The sequence below is a fragment of the Euprymna scolopes genome, chromosome 12 (genome assembly GCF_053919585.1).
Source record: "Euprymna scolopes isolate OS-2025 chromosome 12, ASM5391958v1, whole genome shotgun sequence".
NCBI classification, from domain to species: Eukaryota; Metazoa; Mollusca; class Cephalopoda; order Sepiida; family Sepiolidae; genus Euprymna; species Euprymna scolopes.
Window position 1 is genome coordinate 84,442,294 of NC_136493.1, and position 21,239 is coordinate 84,463,532.

At 33.7% G+C, this 21,239-nt stretch overlaps 1 protein-coding gene across 1 annotated transcript; it reads right to left on the reverse strand.

The window, feature by feature from the left end:
• Positions 1 to 1,238: 1,238 nt before the first annotated feature.
• Positions 1,239 to 16,912, reverse strand: LOC145291612 (uncharacterized). Its single transcript, XM_080137687.1, has 4 exons — positions 15,786 to 16,912; positions 14,960 to 15,228; positions 12,921 to 13,053; positions 1,239 to 1,923 (listed from the first exon to the last, which is right to left on the reverse strand). Exons 1-4 carry the CDS (start codon positions 15,799 to 15,801, stop codon positions 1,529 to 1,531), a joined length of 813 nt encoding a protein of 270 aa, XP_079993813.1. The 5' UTR covers positions 15,802 to 16,912; the 3' UTR covers positions 1,239 to 1,528.
• Between the last annotated feature and the right edge of the window lie 4,327 nt (positions 16,913 to 21,239).

Here is a 21,239-nt window from a genome sequence, read left to right on the forward strand (position 1 = left end):
GGAATTTGTTAACATTGGACTTGAAGACATCCAAGTTGTAGTCCGGAGGGAAGCAGGCAGACGGAACAGAGTTCCACAGGCGTGCAGTTCTAAGAAAGAAGCTTTGTTCATGGAATCCGCGTTTTGATTTAGGCACAGATATAGAGTGAGGGAAATTTTTCACATGCAAATGCGAAATATTCTGTGTAGCTTAATTGCCATATATATTTTATAACTTACTACTTAGATCTACCTACATATTGAGCACTGTTGAAGTAAATACTTAAAGTTTACACAAATTTATACTTTCGTATATTAATTTATGGGATTAAATGAAGTAGTTACACACACCCACACATATATATATATATATATATATATATATATATATATATATATATATATATATATATATATTGTTTTAACACAATCAAGACATCAAGGAATAGATTGATAGCAACAAATAGTGTATTTCATCGTTAGTTACAATTCTTTTAAAACTATCCGGAAAAATTCATATACATATATATATATATATATATATATATACACACACACACACACACACACACACACACACACACACACATTCAACCCTACCAACGATAATTTAGATTCTGCGATTGGTCAACATTTATTGGATAATCCAGAATGTTTCCTGGCATATAATGATGACTTTTTTTCAATTCTATTTCGAGGCCGATCAAGTAATCATCTGAAAACTCTCGAATCTGTCTCCATTGCATGACTCAGACATTCTCTCTGTCGAAAGAAGAGGTTCATTAACACATTGCACCTTTTAGGTAACTTGTAGGAAGATAACTAAAGGGAATTTTGTCTGGAAAAATATCCCATTTTTCTGCACTTAATCTTAAGAAAAATAAAGATACTTATCTTTCCAGATTTGATAAAGGTGCCGCCGTAGTCGTTCTGAACCGTATTGACTATATTAATAAAATGTTATATTTTAGATGACACGAATAAATTTCTCAAACTTAATTCGATCGACTCTTATGATAATACTTTGAATATTGAAAGCAAATTTCAAAAACGCTTGTACTTCTTATTTAAAAAGAATTATCTCTCCAAAGATATTTATCAGAAAATATGACCTACTTCCCTGAGGCTTCGAATTTATGGTCTCCCTAAAATGCGCGAAGATAATGTGCCTTGTAGATCCATTTTATCCATGATTGGTTTCGCTCAACATGCCCTCACCTAATATCTCACTGACTTACTTTAGCCTGTCCGTACATTCTATTCCACTTACTGTGTCTCTGATTCTTTTACTTTTTCTAAAATCATTCGAGATACTAACACCAATCAAAATAATTCTTTCTTTTGCTCGTTTGATATTTCCAGTTTATTTACTAACGCGCCTCTTGATGCGACCATTGCTATTTGTTGCGGTGCACTTTATTAATTAACAATTATGCACTAGTTTAAAAACAACTAAAGTAAATAAAAATTATTCATTACATTGAAATGTTTGATTGATTTTAATTTTGCATGGAATTATTTATTAAATAAAACTGCATAAAACTTCGTTTCAAATAAATTTAAAAAAAAACATACTTGTTGTAGGTATAGTTGTAGGTACAGTGGTTGGAATCGTTGTTGGTATAGTGGTTGGAATAGTGGTAGGTATAGTTGTTGGAATAGTTGTAGGTATAGTGGTTGGAATGGTTGTTGGAATCGTTGTTGGAATAGTTGTTGGTATTGTTGTTGGTATAGTTGTTGGAATAGTAGTTGGTACAGTTGTTGGTATAGTAGTTGGTACAGTTGTTGGTATAGTAGTTGGTACAGTTGTTGGTATAGTAGTTGGTACAGTTGTTGGAATAGTTGTAGGTACGGTTGTTGGTATAGTAGTTGGAATAGTTGTAGGAACTGTGGTTGGAATGGTTGTTGGAATAGTTGTTGGTACAGTTGTTGGAATAGTTGTGACTGATATTATTGTTTGCAAATATTTTATCACAAAGATCATAACATTTTATTGCACAATGGTTGAAATTGTCATTTGAACGATGTATAAACAGATGTACAGTGGTTCAAATTGTTGGCAGTACATTAGTTGGAAAATGTAAAAAAAATAATTGTCATTAGAATATATTTCATCCAATTTATATTTTTTATGAAAAAAAAGCACAAAGGAGAAATACTTTTTACATATTACAAGTCCGTGTAAATCTATATACATAAAAAGCAAAATGGCGGCATACGTTTTTGTATGTCCATGGAAGGCTTTTTTCACCAGGATTCTCGAGATGGTTACTATTTTCGAGAACTTTTTATATACTCCCTAGATCATAATATCTACGATTTGTGAACGCATGTCATCTCTACATTTATTTTGATCGACTTTTATAAAATTCATGCTACTTCCGTCTTTTCACATGTTTGTTTGTCTTTTTCATATAAATAAACTGAGACTCAACAAAGCAAAGCTGTCAGCAGCCTTTCGTGCCAGGAAGTCTTGAAAGCAATTAGCTTTGATCAATTTTGGGAAAGCCCTTTATATCAAACAATTGCTTTTCATTTGAGAGTTCCCCCTTTTTCAGGGGAGCTTGGTTTCCCTAACATAATAAATAAATGGAATGGTGGAAAGCTCAACGTTCATTTCTGCACCTGCATGAACTCATTCACTTAGCAAATAAACTTTTTGATTGACATTCTAAATTTCAATGTTTTTCACTTCCTATGGCTTCATAGCATAGCGGTAAGATGTCATGTTTTCTTTCACTTTCTTTTTCACCTTCGTGTCATGGGTTTGTCACGAGTTCAAGCCTGCCTGCCTGCCTACTAACACTTTTTTTTTCTTTTACACCTCCAAACTCCCGCTAGTATATATATAGAAAATAATTAAAATTTTTTTAATATAATCACAACTTATAAACAAGCTACAAATAAGGAAAGGAATGTCAGAGCACTCACCCCTATGATAAATCTTCTTTTATTTTCTACACCGATTTATGCCTTCTTATATCATTTTTATTTTTATATTTATTATCTTATATGGTTTTTTACTTTTTAAGCATTGCTTGTTTTAATGTCAAGCCATATTTCAAGTCCCTCAAACACACACACACACACACATACATGTTCCTGAAAGGATGAAACACTAGTGTCTGTAGGTATTAAAAATAATTATAGTAATTATTATATCAGCCTCTTTAAGAACTCGGTTCTTATTGTTGAGCACTCTAAATTGAAATTGAAGTCAGTCACTTAAAGACACATGTGCAGATTATGATGTTATAATCATAAGATCATTATCGCCATCTTGAAATTTATATAAATGTTAATTTCAACTATATTTCTCGCAGTTAATGTTAGACAGGTGGTTTGTTCCTTGCTAATGGGGTCAGAGATGGCTTTGTGCCTGCGTTCAACTCTTCCGACCAGCTGTAATCTGCACTGATGATTCCCAAAAGGATTAAACACTAGTGTCTATAGGTATTAAAAATAATTATAGTAATATTATATATATATATATATATATATATATATATATATATATATATATATATATATATATATATAGATATAAATCTAATTATCTTAAGAGTATGAAAAAAGCAATCATCCCCAGTATATCAAAAAGAATATCTAAGATATCACAAAATGAAAATATATTCGATAAGAATAAGGATTAATATAATGAAGTATTACCTCAATCAGGATATCAAGAAAAGATCAAATACATAAAGGCGTTTGATAATTAAAATAGCAGGATAAATTATACAACATCATATAACATGGTGATGAAGGGAAGAAGAAATGTAAAGAATAAAATAGATAAAAAATAAACATAAGAATAAAAAGAATGAAATTAAAGAAGCATATAATAGTAATAATACAGTTAAGAATAAGAGAAATGGGTGCAAAAACAAGTCTGGTTTAATCATCCTTTTAGTGAACAGATACAAAATAATATCCCTAAAGAATTTTACAAAATAATTGATAAGAACTATATGAATTATAGTAGGATGGAATCAGGTGAATTAAATATTGAGAAAAAATGTAACTGTAGAATACCTAATGAATGTCCATTGGAGGGCAATTGCTTAATATATGAAATTGTATACAAATGTGCAGTTAGGGCAAATAATAGTAAAAAGATATACCGAAACCATATTGTATCATTTAACATTGAACCAGGAAAGGAAACAACTTGGAATGAGGATAAGGATAGAAATAATGATATGACAAAAATAAATATTAAAAATAAGAAGAGAAACACAACTGCGTGAGGTGATTGGCTTACAGAACCATGTAAGAAAAAATAGAATTTGAATTAAAATGGTCAATTGTAGATAAAGGTAGAAAATAGAATCCTAGTAAATCAAAAAGATGTAATTTATGTTTACTTGAGTAAACGTAGTGAATTCTAAAGAGAAAATTTGGAACAAAAAATTTCATGTTATTAAAGCTGTCTTCAGAGAAATAAATTCCTATTACCATGCTCAAGACCTGATTAAACGTGTTTAAATTTTTAAAAAAATTAAGATATATGTTGAGAGTGAAATGTAAGTGTTATAAGAGAATGTTAAATTTAATACAAAGATTTTAGGATAGTGCAATAAACAAATTAATGGGTCATTAACTTAACACATAAAAATAAACTAATTATAACCTAAATAAGGGAAATAGAATTAAATTTAAAGTTGATAATCGTTATTGGGAATAAACTAACACCTGAGAAATTTCATTAGCACAAAAAAGAATCAAACATTAAGTAATTGCAAAATATTGAGACGAACAGATTATGATGGATTAAAATGGACTAAATAAGAAGTTTGAAGCAAACTAGGTGAAAAATTGAACCTAGACTGATATAAAGATAATAATATTAAAACTACAAATTTTAAAATTAAGCAAAAGAGATTAATGAATACTAAAGTCAAAATATTAAAGTAAGAATACACACGAATTTCGATAAAATTATGAATCGATAAATATAGGCAAACTTGAGTTATATCTTACACCATAATGATATACTGAATAATACAGAATAGTAAATATTAAAAAAAAAATAAAAATAAAATGTTTATATTGAGATAAAACTTGAAAAGATAGATTTAACATTTAAATTATGTACATAACCAGTATGTGATGAAGATAAATTTTAATTGATATTATTTAAATAAACCTTTTAATTATAATTTAAAAAAAAAAAAATAACATGTAAAGGAAAAAAAAAATCAACAAATATATGGCAATATGTAAATAAATATTTATACGAAAGTCGGGAAAATACAGATATGAATAGTTGGACATATAAATAGAGACTACAATTTGAAGGGGTAGATTATAGAACTTGGGGAATAAATTGATAAAATAAATACATTGGAGAGGGAGAAATAATTATAAGAATTAGAAAAAACATTAAAAGATTAAATGAATGTAAAACAGGAAATTGATGAAGTATCATATTAAAAGAAGAAATTCGAAAATGGGAGATTAATCAATTCGAAGGCAACCAAAAAATAAATAAACAAATAATAGAATAATATGATGAGAAAGAGGTGAGTCTAACCGCTTGATCCTTTAAAATAGGGATTATGAATATATTTATACATATATAACAAATATATTTTAGTGTCTGAAGCTATTTTTGGAATATTTTTAAATGATATAATGTTTAAATTTGTCCAAATAGTTATGAAACAATCGTAACACACAGAAATACACCATATGATGTTTTCATTTCATATTTTCTTGTCTTGATTTTGCAAAAATATTATGTATAAAGGAAAACAAATATATATATATATATATATATATATATATATATATATATATATATATATATATATATATATATATATATATATAGTATGAAAATATACTTATGGCTGGTAAGCTATAGAGAAACGTTTATGTTTCATTCCAGGAAATCATCAGACTAATTGCTCTACTAATATCTACTAATGTATAGAGCACAGTTGAAATAAATACTGAAAATATATACTAATACATCTCTTAATAAATTCTGAGCCTAATTAATAAAAACCACACCTTTTAGGCAAAATTCTACTTTATTACTCAGCATAATCTCCTTCTGAGATTCACTGATTACAATGCTTCTCTTACAATTTGATGCCTTTTTTTCATAAAACAATTTTTTTTTGGGGGGGGGGTTTCTGATATCATGCCTTCACTATAACTAAAAAACAATGTGATTAGAGCAAACTATTTTAAAGTTAAAACCTACAAAGTAGACACATGTTTTTTGTTCGGGGATGAATAAAAGTTATAAAAACTAGTAAATGTAGACTTTGATAAAAAGTCGAAATGGTAAATCATATATTAAGTAAATGCAGCAAACTAGCTTCCAAAAATTACAAAAAGAGACACGACTGCTTGGGAAAAGCAGCTCACTGGAAACTATGCAAACGTCATTATTTTGAACATGCAGTACAAACAGACAAATTTATTTGGCCAAGGACACCGGACATCATAATAGTGAGCTGGAAGGAAAAAAACTTGCTAAATTGTAGATATAATTGTTTTAGCAGATGACTAAGTAAAGACCTAGAAGCTGAATATGAAATCCGAAGAAAAAATATATAATACCAATAATTGTAGGGGTACTAGGAATTTTCTTATACTAACTCCAAACAGTTTAAAATAGTAGTGGTATTTGCTGATATGCTATTTTTAAATCTATTTTTGTAAGAACGTTCATAACTGTCAGTTCATGTAATGCAACTTCAACATTAGGTATTGGATGTGAATTGAGAAAAGTTTATGATTTATTGCTATTTTTAAATCTTAACATATACATCTATTTCCATCTGATTTTCTCAAAAATACAATAGGTGATGACTACTTGCTACACACAGGGGGAACATATTCAAGAAAGTCCTATTAGCTTTTGCAATTTTGCTCCTACAAATGCACTGATAATTTTCTTTGAATTTTAAACTCACTTCATAGTTTTTTAACTTTTTAATTTGTTCCTATTTTTATCTCATTTAATTAATTTGGTAGAATTTATGTCAATTATATCATTTCCAAGAAGCCTATATTGCACATAACTTAAACTAATCCTAATTGACTTAATTCCTCTCCGATCGTTTGTTCTTCTTGTCTAAGTTTTTCAAACTCACAATATTTATTCACATTTTTTAAACAGGATAGATATTTTATGATTGGTTCATCACTTTCTTCTTTCATCAACATGAACTTTGTTTTTTCTATTACGACCAACATTTTCTTAAGTCTCATATTTTTTCTTACGATTTGACTTATTTTTTAACAAAGTCAGGTCTTCCAGATTTATGGGATATGCCATAATGGATATTTTTATTATTGCTTCACATCCAGCTGTAGTCAAAAATAAATCTGTTATTTCATTTTCTCGTTTAGTTTCCTTGTAGTCTTTTAACATTTTAGTTCCTTCACTGGCAACAAAACATTGTAGCAATGTATCGATAATATTGGAATCCTCGAGAGACTATTGCAATTCTATCAGCGATGCCATTGTTATGAAGTGAAAGTTGGCCTTGTTCATAGATAGTCAAGCTTTTTCCTATATTTCTTAGAGAGAGAATCATATAGGCTCTCTCCTATGCTTATGCTAATTAGTCAAACAGAATTGTCAGTATCACTACAATCACTATATCACTATGTTTTGGTGGCTTTTTGTCCACCCACATGCCCAGTTTGTTACTTCCAACAGTATATCCTTCAGCTTGTTAGATAATTCCTGTTGTAAATATAGTATTCAAATGATCCACTATGTGATCTCTAAACCTACATTTTACAAGTTGCTCAAACCACATGTAGTGTAAATAAACACCAAGGCTGTCAATATTTTATTACTAATCATCTTCAGCAATATGATTCGCTCACTTACATAATTAACTTCAATAATAGTATCTATCCACCTTTCTGCAATAAAAATACCAACATTACCTGGTCCCTTTACATTTCAACCAAGTTTTCTGGATAAAACATGTAGTTAAGTAGAAAAAAAAGAAATTTAAAAAAAATATATAAGACACAGCTGTTCCTTCCAAAAGGTCGAGCTCTTAAATGTCCAAAAATAATTCACTGTCACAAAAAGAATTCGCCGTCACTTCTTCCAACCGTCATTTCACTCTCTGCGCTCTTCACCCCTGCTTAAAAAAAAAAAGTACCGTTTATATGCTGCTCATTTCTCCACTTATGCAAATTGACTATCAACCAGAGCCATCTAGTTTTCCATTTCTCCAAACAGCCAATTAGCAAAGGGGGACAACTCAAACCACACAGAGCCATCTAGTTTTCCATTTCTCCAAACAGCCAATTTGCAAAGGGGGACAACTCAAACCCCACACTCCCTTGATCTACACGATCATCACATGTCAACCCATCACGTAGGCGCTCGACCAACATGGCGGCCGTCTCTCTCACTGCGATTTCCGTGGAGCCTCTTCGTGAACGTCGCTACTTGGCTCAATGTCGCTGTCTTCCTCTGATAACACCACCACCGGCCGCACATCAAGGATGTGTCGAGGGATGCCGTCGATAGATACATTGTTCGGAGACTGGACACTTGCCACAATGCCCCTCCCCCAGCGTGTGGTACAGCGAGCATCAGGCGGTTTGATCCTCACTTCCTCTCCCACTCGCACAGTCGCTCGCTTCTCGCCTTCCTCCGCAGGTACATGTGCAGTTCGGGGATGCTGCCACTCGTACTTGAAGACTGCCCTCCTGTAGCTTCGGACTGGATCCAAGAGAACACAGTGGCTGAGTCGGTCCTCACCTCACTATTCTGTAGCCCCCATTTCAAGGCTAAGTTGATGCCCTTCATAACCGCATCCAGTTCCGCCACATTTATGTGAGCCACGTCGTCCTTCTTTCGCAACCAAGCAGCATCTTCTGCAGTAACACCACCTATCTCCAAGGTGACCCCCACTGCTATACAGCTTGACACACACAACACAACACCTTCTGCACTGTTGGGTACATGCCAAACGCCTCTCACTGGATACTCCCTGTTCACCTCTTCAATAATCTTTCTAATAATGTCCACAGTCTCTTTATCAACTCCATCCTCCCACTTCGCTCCACTAGCTAGCCTTTTGATATAACTACATGCAGTCCATAGCCATCCTGCAATAGGGTAATGGCCAACCAGTCTTCCGCATATTGAGAAGAGTTCTCCCCTGCTCAATTTTTCCGACACCTCCGGGATCTCATTTCCCCTCCAGAACACTAACCATCCTATCTGGTCCTTTCTTAGTTGGAGCCCTAACACAGCTCCTCCCTACAACGATTCCGGGCGTTTTGCAATTAGCCCAAAGCTGTTGAGGTCTTTTACTACGTCCTCTGCAGTTGTTACCGTCTCGTCCACCAAAATATCATCAATGTAGGAACTGGTGCCCCTTCTGACTGCGTCCACCTTGCTTAGCACCATTTTGAGGATCGCTGCCATGATTTTTGGTGCAGAATTCAGGCCAAAACCCAACCTAATCAGGTAGTACGTTCGGCCCTTGTATCTGACCAGCTGGTATTTTCAGAATTCCTGTGAAATGTGGATCTGTAGGTATGCAGATTTTAAATCCACAATCGTCACAGCCTTCTGAATCTGCCTGCACTCTCGCATGGTCTCTCCGCACACGTCCATCACATCGCCTCCCGTGTGACACGCAACGTGTACGTTCAGCTCCCTGAAGTCCTGTACTGGCCGAACTTTTTGTTTTGTGGGCTGAACAACCGCCATTAACGGCATCACACCTTCCACCTTCTCCGTCCATGGTCTTAAAATTCCCTCCGAGATCCATCGGTCCACATCCTTCTCAAATTCAACTCTTGTGCCTCCTCGTAACGTATGCTCGTAGCATTCCACTCTGTTGTTCAGTATGGGAGGTTCTCCCTTCCATGCCCACTGGACTGTCCATTTCTCACCATCAAAGTGTGCAGAGAAATCTTAGTCCTCTATCGTGCAACTTTTGTCTAACCCGGCCGTTCCTGTGACACATTTTTCGAATTGCACACCTGAAGCCCCTTGGTGTCGTCCAAATCTCACAGAGTTCCTATATACTGTAATGCTCCCTAGTCGAGCAATTGCGTACATCCCTAGCACCACATCGAAACCCGTGATAATTTTGTTAATAACAATCGCCTGGATTTTTAGTGACATCCCACGTACCATCAACCGAACGATACTTGTGCCATTGCACTTCACCTCTCTGCCGTCAACTGCCGTAATGCTGCTGGTTCCATTGCATGTGTCAACCATGTCTTTGGTGACAATTGTTGAAGTACAGCCCATGTCGACAAGGGCTTTTGCACTTCGTCCATTTAGGGTCACCTCTACTTGTGGTGATATACCCTGAAGCGCCTTCATCGAATAAGTGGGGTAGCCACCAGCGCAGTGGCTTTCCCCTGTTCGTTTCCCTGGGAACAGAATCTGCTGATGTGGCCGAATTCCCCACAGCAGTAACACATGACTTCTGGCTTTGACTACCTGCACTGCCTCGCCATATGGAGGCCTTGGCATCGGTAGCATCTGCCAGAGAACCTGGGTGTCTGCCACAGTCCTCTCTGCATTTCGTCCTTCACAATTTCCTGCTGCAGTTTGCTTCGTTGAGCGACAGCTACGATTCCCTGCTCACTCTCTTTTTTCCTGGCCAGCACCCTAGCCTGTGTAATCAACTCCGCCACCTCCATAGTATTTACACCGAGCAGTTGCTGCAGAGCTATAGAAATATAGTCCGGGAAGCCATGGATAAAGGCCAGTACTGGACTTCAGGGAGCTGAACGTACACGTTGCGTGTCACACAGGAGGCGATGTGATTGACGTGTGCGGAGAGACCATGCGAGAGTGGAGGAGATTTAGAAGGCTGCGACGATTGTGGATTTAAAATCTGCATACCTAAAGATCCACATTTCACAGGAATTCTGGAAATACCAGTTGGTCAGATACAAGGGCCGAACGTACTACCTGACTAGGTTGGGTTTTGGCCTGAATTCTGCACCAAAAATCATGGCAGCGATCCTTAAAATGGTGCTAAGCAAGGAGGACGCAGTCAGAAGAGACACCAGTTCCTACATTGATGATATTTTGGTGGATGAGACGGTAACAACTGCGGTGGACATAGTAAAAGACCTCAACAGCTTTGGGCTAATTGCAAAACGCCCGGAATCGTTGTAGGGAGGAGCTGTGTTAGGGCTCCAACTAAGAAAGGACCAGATAGGACGGTTAGTGTTCCGGAGGGGAAATGAGATCCTGGAGGTGTCGGAAAAATTGAGCAGGGGAGAACTCTTCTCAATATGCGGAAGACTGGTGGGCCATTACCCTATTGCAGGATGGCTATGGACTGCATGTAGTTATATCAAAAGGCTAGCTAGTGGAGCGAAGTGGGAGGATGGAGTTGATAAAGAGACTGTGGACATTATGAGAGAGATTATTGAAGAGGTGAAGAGGGGGGATCCAGTGAGAGGTGTTTGGCATGTACCCAACAGTGCAGAAAGTGTTATGTGGTGTGATGCAAGCCGTATAGCAGTGGCGGTCACCTTGGAGATAGGTGGTGTTACTGCAGAAGATGCTGCTTGGTTGCGGAAGAAGGACGACGTGGCTCACATAAATGTGGCGGAACTGGATGCGGTTATGAAGGGCATCAACTTAGCCTTGAAATGGGGGCTACAGAATAGTTAGGTGAGGATCGACTCAGCCACTGTGTTCTCTTGGATCCAGTCTGGAGCTACAGGAGAAAGGAGGGTGAAGACGAAAGGCGCTGCCGAAATAGCTTGTAGTGAAGTAGAAAAAAAAGAAATTTAAAAAAAATATATAAGACACAGCTGTTCCTTCCAAAAGGTCGAGCCCTTCAACGTCCACAAATAATTCACTGTCACAAAAAGAATTCGCCGTCACTTCTTCCAACTGTCGTTTCACTCTCTGCGCTCTTCACCCCTGCTTACAAAAAAAGTACCGTTTATATGCTGCCCATTTCTCCACTTATGCAAATTGACTATTAACCAGAGCCATCTAGTTTTCCATTTCTCCAAACAGCCAATTAGCAAAGGGGGACAACTCAAACCACACAGAGCCATCTAGTTTTCCATTTCTCCAAACAGCCAATTTGCAAAGGGGGACAACTCAGACCACAAAACCCAAATCAATACATCTTCTTTCAAGCAAATCAACAATTAAACCAGCTATTCATTGCTACCTTCCAATATTTACATAGTCTGAAATGTATTCTTTTTTTATGACATTTCCTTATTTGAGGTAAGATTTTTTTAGTCCAGATATTCTTGTTGACATCAACCCAGTGATGTCATAAGAACCAATTTTTATAACAAAATATCATAGCAAGACTTAAAGTGCTACAACTGCATTTGGGATTTCTTAAAAATTAGTTTTCTCAATAAATAAATAAATAAATAAAAAAGGAATTATACACTGGTTCTCTGCACAGCTACACATCCAACATTATGTACAATGTACAAGGGGGAATTTCACTTATCTTAGTTGAGACAGTGATACAAAGCACTCTACTTACACCGACTCCAATTTTAAGTATACTTTCAGAATTAGTATCCAAAAACTAATATTCAGTAACATGAACCAGTGATCAAGTCTTTTGTTTCCTTGGTATGAGTCACCCTCATCAACTACCTTCTAGCAATAAAAAGTTACAAAGCGATGGGTGTCTGATTGAATAAAGATAAAGGTTGTTTTTCTTTAGTACTAAGGCTTGTCATTACTTGTCATGACTTAGTAGGATCAAGTCTCTCTGACCTTCTATCTAGCCCAAGTAAGGGCCTAAGTGTGGTGTTGCAATTCATGCAATTATTTAGGCAACTGGAGTAAAGATTGCCCAGCTACATCATGAGTTGCTATCTACAGTCAGCAGACTTTGAAAGTATTTTTAAAGTATTTAAAAAATGTTAAACTTTGAACAAAAATCACAAATCTATAAACTATTTGTAAAAGTATTACTCACCACGTGGACCACACAGATGAACACTAACTTCGGTTTCAACACGCCTTTCTGGATTTTCTTTTTCAATTGTAATTTCAAGCTCAAATAATGTATCAATTTGTGGAAGATATACTGTAGTAGTAGGATCAACATTCTGTAATGAAAAATAGAAAATTGAACATTTTATCAAAAAATACTTCAATAGTTCAGTTACAATTAATTAGTGTTGCATTTGCTTTATGATTTTCCTTTCCGACAACAAAATTTCTGTTTTTGAATTTTTGAAATAAACAATTGGTTATTCATATTATTTGGATTCATCAGACTACTGTTTTCATCTTCAGTGTCATTTTACAACGTTTTCATTCATACTCTGGCCCCATCAGGAAGATGTTCAAACATTACTAGACCACGTGAACTCTCTCCACATAACTATACAGTTCATGATGGAAAAACAACATAACAACAAACTATTCTTTCCAGATGTACTGATTATCCACATTGGTCAGGGTTTATGTTATCTATATACCGAAAGTCAACATTCACTGGACAGTACCTAAACTTCAATCTCACTATCCATATAATGTAAAGAAAGGAATAATCCATTGTTTAAAACACAGAGAAAAAGCAATATGTAATAACAGCAATGCATATCAAGAGGAGATGGACAGTTTAAGAGAAACACTCTGCTGAATCAACTATCCAGAGAGCATGAAAGCAGCTCCAAGAAATCTGGACCAGACACAAAAGGACATCACTCAAAAACTCACCACAGTTTGTATACCACACATGAAGGGCTTGTCTGAAAAAAAAAAATTCAATGAATCCATATCAAATCAGGACAGTATTTGAGAACGATTTAACTCTCCGGAAATAGCTTGTGAGAGTCAAGCCCCCTACAGAAAAAATTATGACTAACAACTGTGTATATGAAATCCCATGTAGATGTGGAAAACTATACAAAGGTGAGACGTGTCGACCACTAAAAGTATGGTTAGAAGAACGTCGAAAAGCCGTAACATATGGAGAGATTTAAAAATCGAGTATAGCTGACCATATTTGGAGGGAAAAAGGAAACCATTATAATTTACTACTATGGGACGAAGTAAAAATTATTGACGGAGAGGAACGATGAAGAGTAACGCAACTAAAAGAAGCTGCACATATGCTTGGAGACGATCAATTTCTAAGTATTCTATATGGAAATAAACATTACAAAAAACAGCTTCTACAGAGAAAATATCAAACCCAAAACTTCTGTTTTTACATATATTGCTATCAGAAATGTTTATATTCTATACAAACTGCAACTTCTTAACAGAAAATTAAATATATATATATATATAGATATTCGGTAAACTTACAATATATTTACATTCCTTATTATTTTTTAAATATATTTCTGACCCGCTTCTTTGTTTACATCTACATGTGTGCGTGTGTCCGTGTGTTCCCGCCAGCATGCGTTACCAAAGAAAAACGCTTTTGCTTTGCAAACATATTTATTAGATGTTAATAAACATTATGAACTGCAAGTTTTTTTAGATAATTTAATATCTATCTAATCAGTATTATACATGCAAATAAACATTACAAAAATTTAAATGATATACAAAATGCAACTTCTCCTTAGAAAATTAAATATATATATAGATGTTCGGTAAACTTACAATATATTTACATTTTTTTAATTTTTTTTTTATTTCTCACCTGTTACTTTGTTTTACACGTGTTCCTGTGTGCATGTGTTTCCATCAGCGTGCATTATAGCGTGAAGTAAATAAAGGGTTCCATTCGAAATTCCATCCAAATTCTCGAGTTCGACAGAAACATTCCCAAGTTCGAGATTATACCGATCGAAACGTTGTAAAAATGATACTCCAGACGAAAACAGTAGTCTGATGAATCCAAATAATACGAAAACAATTTCTAACAGAAATCACAATGTAAATGTAATATGTAGTAAATAATATTTTTGATGAAAGCAATTACTAAAACTCAATTCAATACAAAAAATTTCTTCTATAAAATTGAATTGTCAAAAAGGAAATTTGACTTACCGTAAAAGGCTCTACTTCACCAGCTGCATATGTTGCAATAACACTAAAACTTTGGATATTCTTTGTATTTAGAAGGCTAATCTTAACTGGAAGTCTTGGTTCATTGAAAGTGATCACAAGTCTTAGAATATTATCATTTACGTCAAACTTATAGGGTCCAGCACCAGGAACTAATTTTTGAATGGGATCATTTGTGCTTGATGAAATAATTTCCACATCATCATCACTGAGATTTTCCTGTGTGATTTCTTCAGCATGAATACAGATTTCTAAAATAAAGCATTAAAAAATAACTTATAGAAAGATAAATATAAATTTATGTTGAATTTTTATGAAAATACATTGATAACTGTCAGGTTAGCTTAATGAACCAATAACTTTTCTAATCACAATATATGAGGCAACATTCAATGACAATTATACAGTAAGTAATGCGCATGTATCATCACATAGTTCAATACATTTATAATTATATAAATAAGTTATATAATAAAAATTGCAACTACAAAATATTTTCTCCTTTATTGGCTACAGTTTTAAAGATTTTATATCCTTGTTCTTGTTAAGTAATATACTACAATGATGATTTAATGATAATTATAAAGTAAGTTATGCACGTGTATCATCACATATTTCAATATACTTTTAATTATATAAATAAATTATATAATAAAGATTTGCAGATACAAAATATTTCGTATATCGCATATAAACTACAGTTTAAAAGATTTTATAAGTTTATCCTTACAAATAAATATACTACAAAGATGATTTAAAGAAAATAAAAAGTCATGATAATACAATAATATAATCAGAAATACTCTACCATGTGTTGTAGTCATTCTTATAGGCCTTTTAGTAGGAAAAGTTGTTGTTGAGGTAACTGTGAATATAACCACAAAATGTCAACAATCATTAAAATTAAGATTTTTTTTTACAAACAAAATCTCATTAATTCTAACTAATCAAATGTTACACAAACAGAATTAGAATTGAGTTAAAATAACAAGTTATGCTGGTTCAAATAATATACCAAACAAACGTTCATTAGTATTTAGAATTGCTTTTGCTATCTTGTTCATATATTCATGCACAGAACCAGGTGCACTATTTTTCTTTTACCTTCCTTAAATATTTGCAACGTTTTGCTTCTATACTTCTCAAAGCTAATGAGGTTTTCTTTTGTTGGATATTTTGCAATTTTCTTAGAATTGGGTAGCATTTTTTACAGCTTTTCTACATCAATCATCAAACGATGGTTTACTGCGTTTTACAGAAGGTTATGTTTTGAGCATGTTTTCCTTTGCTGCTGATAATAATGTATTACTAACGTGTGTGGTACGATCTTTATTTTGGTTGTTTGATTATGGAATCAATTTGTAATGTTCATAACTTCTTAAATTTTTCCTAATTGGCTTTTTTGAAATCCCAATATGATATTTTTACGTCAGTTTGAGATGTAAAGACGTTATTCTAAGAAAATCGGGAAATGGTTGTTTTGGACTTTCCAGTTATAATTTAGGAATAGCTTAAAACGACATATTGTACAATATGTGACTGTTGCTGAATATGTTTACGTTGTTATTTTTGCAGAATATGTGTATAGACTCTATTATTTTTACTTTTTTCTCCGGTTTTCTTGCTTCCTCATATTTCATTATGGTTGTTAAAGTTCCCCATTATAATGAAATATTTGGACAGTTGTTTAATTAATTCACTTAGTTCTGATTCTTCGAGTTCTTTATTGCTGATATATATGTATTGGGCACACTTTTATACTTTTATGAAAAGATGCTGATATAGCGACTTCTTGCATATTTGTATTTCATTGTGTGAGATATTTTTAATGATTACTTATTATCTACATCTTTGAGTTTAATTTCTTGAAGGCAAACAATTGCTGGATAGTGGTTTATAATGTTCACAATAGTTGGCCCATATTTTTCTGATATTCCAATTATTTATGGGTTTTCATTTTAATTGTATTCTGTGAAACTTATATTCGCCTTTCTCGGTTTTCTTGCTTCCCTATTTTTATTATGGTTGTTCAAATCACTTATTATGATGAAGTATCTTGGCAGTTGTTCAATTGACTGCCTTGTTTTAATTCTTTCAATTGTCATTTGCTAGTATCTATAATAAGCACAATGTGATAGTTTTATGAAAAATGCCAATATGGTGACTTTTTGCATATTTGTATTTAATTTAATTAATTGATTTAATGGGATATTAATTTTATAATTTTATTACCCACATTTTTCAGTTGAGTTTCTTGAAGACAAACAATTACTGGACAGTAATTTTTTTGTATGGTGGTCTTAGAGGTTTTTTCTGTGGTTATTTTCATCTTGGGATGTGTGTTTTTCTTGCTATGTTTATTTTTTTTGTTTTAGAAATTGTGTTTCTATCTAGTTATTTTTGTTTGATCTCTTCTCTATATTTATAAAATGGAGACGATTTTTTCCTCCCTAGAAAAAAAAAAAATCTAGCAATAGAAACACAGCCGACAGATACAAATTCAATAGTCACACTAACTGCAAATATCTGCTGCATGTTTTCTGGATATTACCCATCGATTTTATTCAATATTGTAGATTCCTATAATATTTCTGAGTACATTCACTCTCCCCAACAAATCATATTCACAGGTAGTAGCAGGATACTTTTTCAGTCATTATTTTCTACTCTTACTCTCCTTGATGAGACCGGGAACTTTGATACATTTTTCAAAACTATTTCATATATGGTAGACATTACATATTTTCTTAATATCTGTGCTATATCCATGTGTTTATCAGTCAACAAATAAGTACTTATGCAGAATACGGACATTGCTAAAATAATAATGTTATTATTTATAAACCCATTGTTAATATAGGAGATCAGAGCTCTTTGTAAATAGTATGTACTTTCAACTAACATTTTAATAAACAAACAATATTGTATGAAGTTAAATTTAACTTGAACATCATATCTAAAACAATAGCATGGTTCGTATTCTGCATAAGTACAAAAATCGCCTCAAAACAGCGGTAATCAACTAAAAATAGTAGTGCTTGTCAATGCCCACCCCTGTCATGAGTCAGAGTAACCATCTTAAAAGAGAACTGATCAACAGTTACTGTCATAACCGCAAGTGGAGGACAGTGGCCACTACTGGATGAAAATGCCCAATAATTGAAGACAGGCAATTTCATTTCAGAGCAGTCTAATGGGGACTGACACCAATTATGACTGGTAGTGACCGATAGTTGCAGAGAAAACTAGTGCCCGCTAGTAAATGCAAGAAACAGTCTCAAAACGCTCCTAAACACCAGTGACGACCAGTACTCACAATTGAAGACAGAGAATTTCATTTTAGAGCAGTCCAATGGAGTCCAATACTAGTGATGGCTGCCAGTAAATACCAGGAATCAACAGTGATAGTTGTAAAGGTAGCCAGTGTCCAACAATAAACACAATCGCCTCAAAATACATTAGCACTAGTGATCATCAGTGCCTACCATAGGTATCCAGTGACAGCTAATGGATGCCAGTGACCAACAATGCCCAACAGTTGAAGATAGACGATTTCAATTCAGAGCAATCCAATGGAAGTCGACGCTAATCATTGTCACCAGTGACTGACAGTTGCAAAAACAGCTAGTAAATGCCAATACCCAAAAGTAACCGCCCCAAATTAGCACTGATCGCCAGTAACCACCAGTGTTGACAATGACAGCCAGTAAATTTCACTAGTTGCTACTGCCAGGCAATGCCCAACAGTGGAAGGTAGATGATTTTTTTTTGGTTACAGATGCCAGTGCCCACTTTCTAGGGCCAACAGTGGCCCTCACTAACAACAATAGTTTTATTTGTTTTGTGAGGGAGGTTCTTTATTGAATCTCTTCTGGCTTTGTGCCATACTTCAACCAGGCAATGCTAGTACATGGGTTCTGTTCATTATTTATATGAGATAGATTAAAGCAATTGGGATGATGTTGGCTGTATTTTTGTTAGAAGTGTATCTGTTTCTGGTTTTATTTCTGTAGTTAACTGTATGAGTAGTATTTTTTTAATTGTTTATTGAGGAAATTAGTCTTCATGTTTATAAAGTGTGTCAATCGCTTTATTGCAGATTAGTAAAATATCAATATTTCACTAAATATATGTCACAAAAAATAAAATTGTATAATAAAATGACTGCTTTAAGGTTAGTTATTTCCCAAAATTTTATTCAAATTCATGTGATATTCACAAAGTTATGACATTTTTGTCTTTATCAAGGAATTTCCACTGTCCATCGCTTTATTGCAAATCTCTATAAATGTTGTATTAGGGCAAAAATACAATGTCTAATCATGAAAACGTTACTTTTTATTATATTTTTCTGTTAAAGAATAATAAACTAAAGCACATTCTAGGTGCTAAGCCTCAAATAAATTAATTATTTTTCACCATATCCAACAATTTTTTGAAATAACTTTAAATAACCTTTTGTCCACCAAAGAAGTCAATACTAGACATTTAAAAATTTTCACACTGACGTCTGATAGTTTAAATTCGTTACAGTGTTTATCAACCATGGCCGCATATGTTGCAAAGTCATCTTTGTCGTTTTTAACCAAATTCAAACATTTCCATAGTTTATAGAACATTTTAGACTTTTGGGCTAAAAAGTTCAGTAAGAAGCTCCACGATATCGGCAAAAGATAGCTCCGAAGTTTAACGTGGCAAAATAAAAACCACAAATTTATGTTCAACGGTCTCCAATTTGCATAATTGCAAACAAACTTTTTTCTGGTCGGACCGGTCTATAGACTAAAAAAAGTCCTCATTTCTTCGGTAGTAAGCTGAAAATGACTTAACTTCTTCTGGTATATAGCAGTTGTCAATCGCATTCCATATAGAGGCTTGTGAAAATAAGGTATTATTCTCAGTGAACACATTATATGTTACGACTTGAGCAAGTAACTCCTCCAGATGCTGTTTCCACTCAAATAACTGTTTTTTTGTAGTTGTTTTCGCTTTTCGTCTGTATGTTGTTAATGTTTGAATAATTGTTGTTGTTGAATTTGTAATTATTCCCAAACATACAAAAAACGAACACGGCAGCCCTAATTCACTACGGCAGTGCAATTGACACATATTGTTATGCATCATCTATTCCATTTAAACTTACCCATCTTGCTATAAATTATTTAATCACTTTAAAATTACACATGCCATTTCCCATTTCTTACATTAAAATTATTTACATATTGTTAGATTTAAAACAATTACATCATAGCTTTTTATACATCACACCCGGTTTTAGAATCCTATATATACCTCAATTAGATTTAAACCAACTAGAAAACATTAAAAAATAATTAGCAACACATACAATATACTCCACATTTTCTTGTATTTTTCGTTTCCTTATATAATTTTTGATACCTCTGGTGGGGAAGGGGGGGGTGATATTCATTATTTATAAATTACATGTTTTTCTTTTTTTTTCATTTATAAAACTTTCGATATCTGATTATTTCAGTTATATTTATTTATTTTGTTTTTTAGGGGGCTTTGTATTTATTTTGTTTTTGCAGATAGAAACGAAAAACCTTCATTTGTTTTGGGTGTGTTTTTGGGGGGTTATTTAAAATATTCTTCGATTTAAACAATTACGTTGCAGATTTCTTTACATCATATCAGGTTTCACTATCCTATATTTATCTCGATTACATTCTAACCAACGAAGCCACATTTCTTGTCTTTTTACTTTCTATTTTTTTGTGGAGGGAGGGGTCATTTGTTTAAAAATCATTTTCTTTCTTTAAAGATTGTAATGCAGGGTATGGGGCAGCATAACCAGCTGCCAACATTCCCCTGCTTTTTACTAAAGTCAACCGAGAGCTCTTTTTAGTATCCTCGTTGTTCCCTTAAGTGTAATTGTCTGGATTTCTTTTGCACTTTGTTCACCAGGAATATTAGTTAGGTAGGACTTCAGGTTCTTCTTCATAAGCCCTGTAGCACCTATAATAACTGGTATGTGGAATGGTTGATATCTCCCTATGCTAACGTGTCTCGCCCCCCATTTTTATAAACACAGCGAATTCAACAAGGGCTTGCGTTCTTTCTTGATTTTGTTTTAATAGTAAAAAAAAAAATATGACGTTATTTCAATTTCGTCACTGTGGACCAGTGGATAAAGGAGCAGAGTCAAAGTATAGGGGTTTCAGGTTTGCGCCAATATAACATAGTCTTTTTTCTTCTTTTTTTTTGATGGAGAATGTTTTAACATTGAAAAAGAGTTATG

Coding starts and splice junctions, on each gene's coding strand:
- LOC145291612 (XM_080137687.1), bottom strand. Junction 13,054..14,959: donor GTGAAGTAGAGCCTTTTACG/GTAAGTCAAATT, acceptor TTTTCATTACAG/AATGTTGATCCTACTACTAC. Junction 1,924..12,920: donor TCATCTGTGTGGTCCACGTG/GTGAGTAATACT, acceptor CAATAATATCAG/TCACAACTATTCCAACAACT.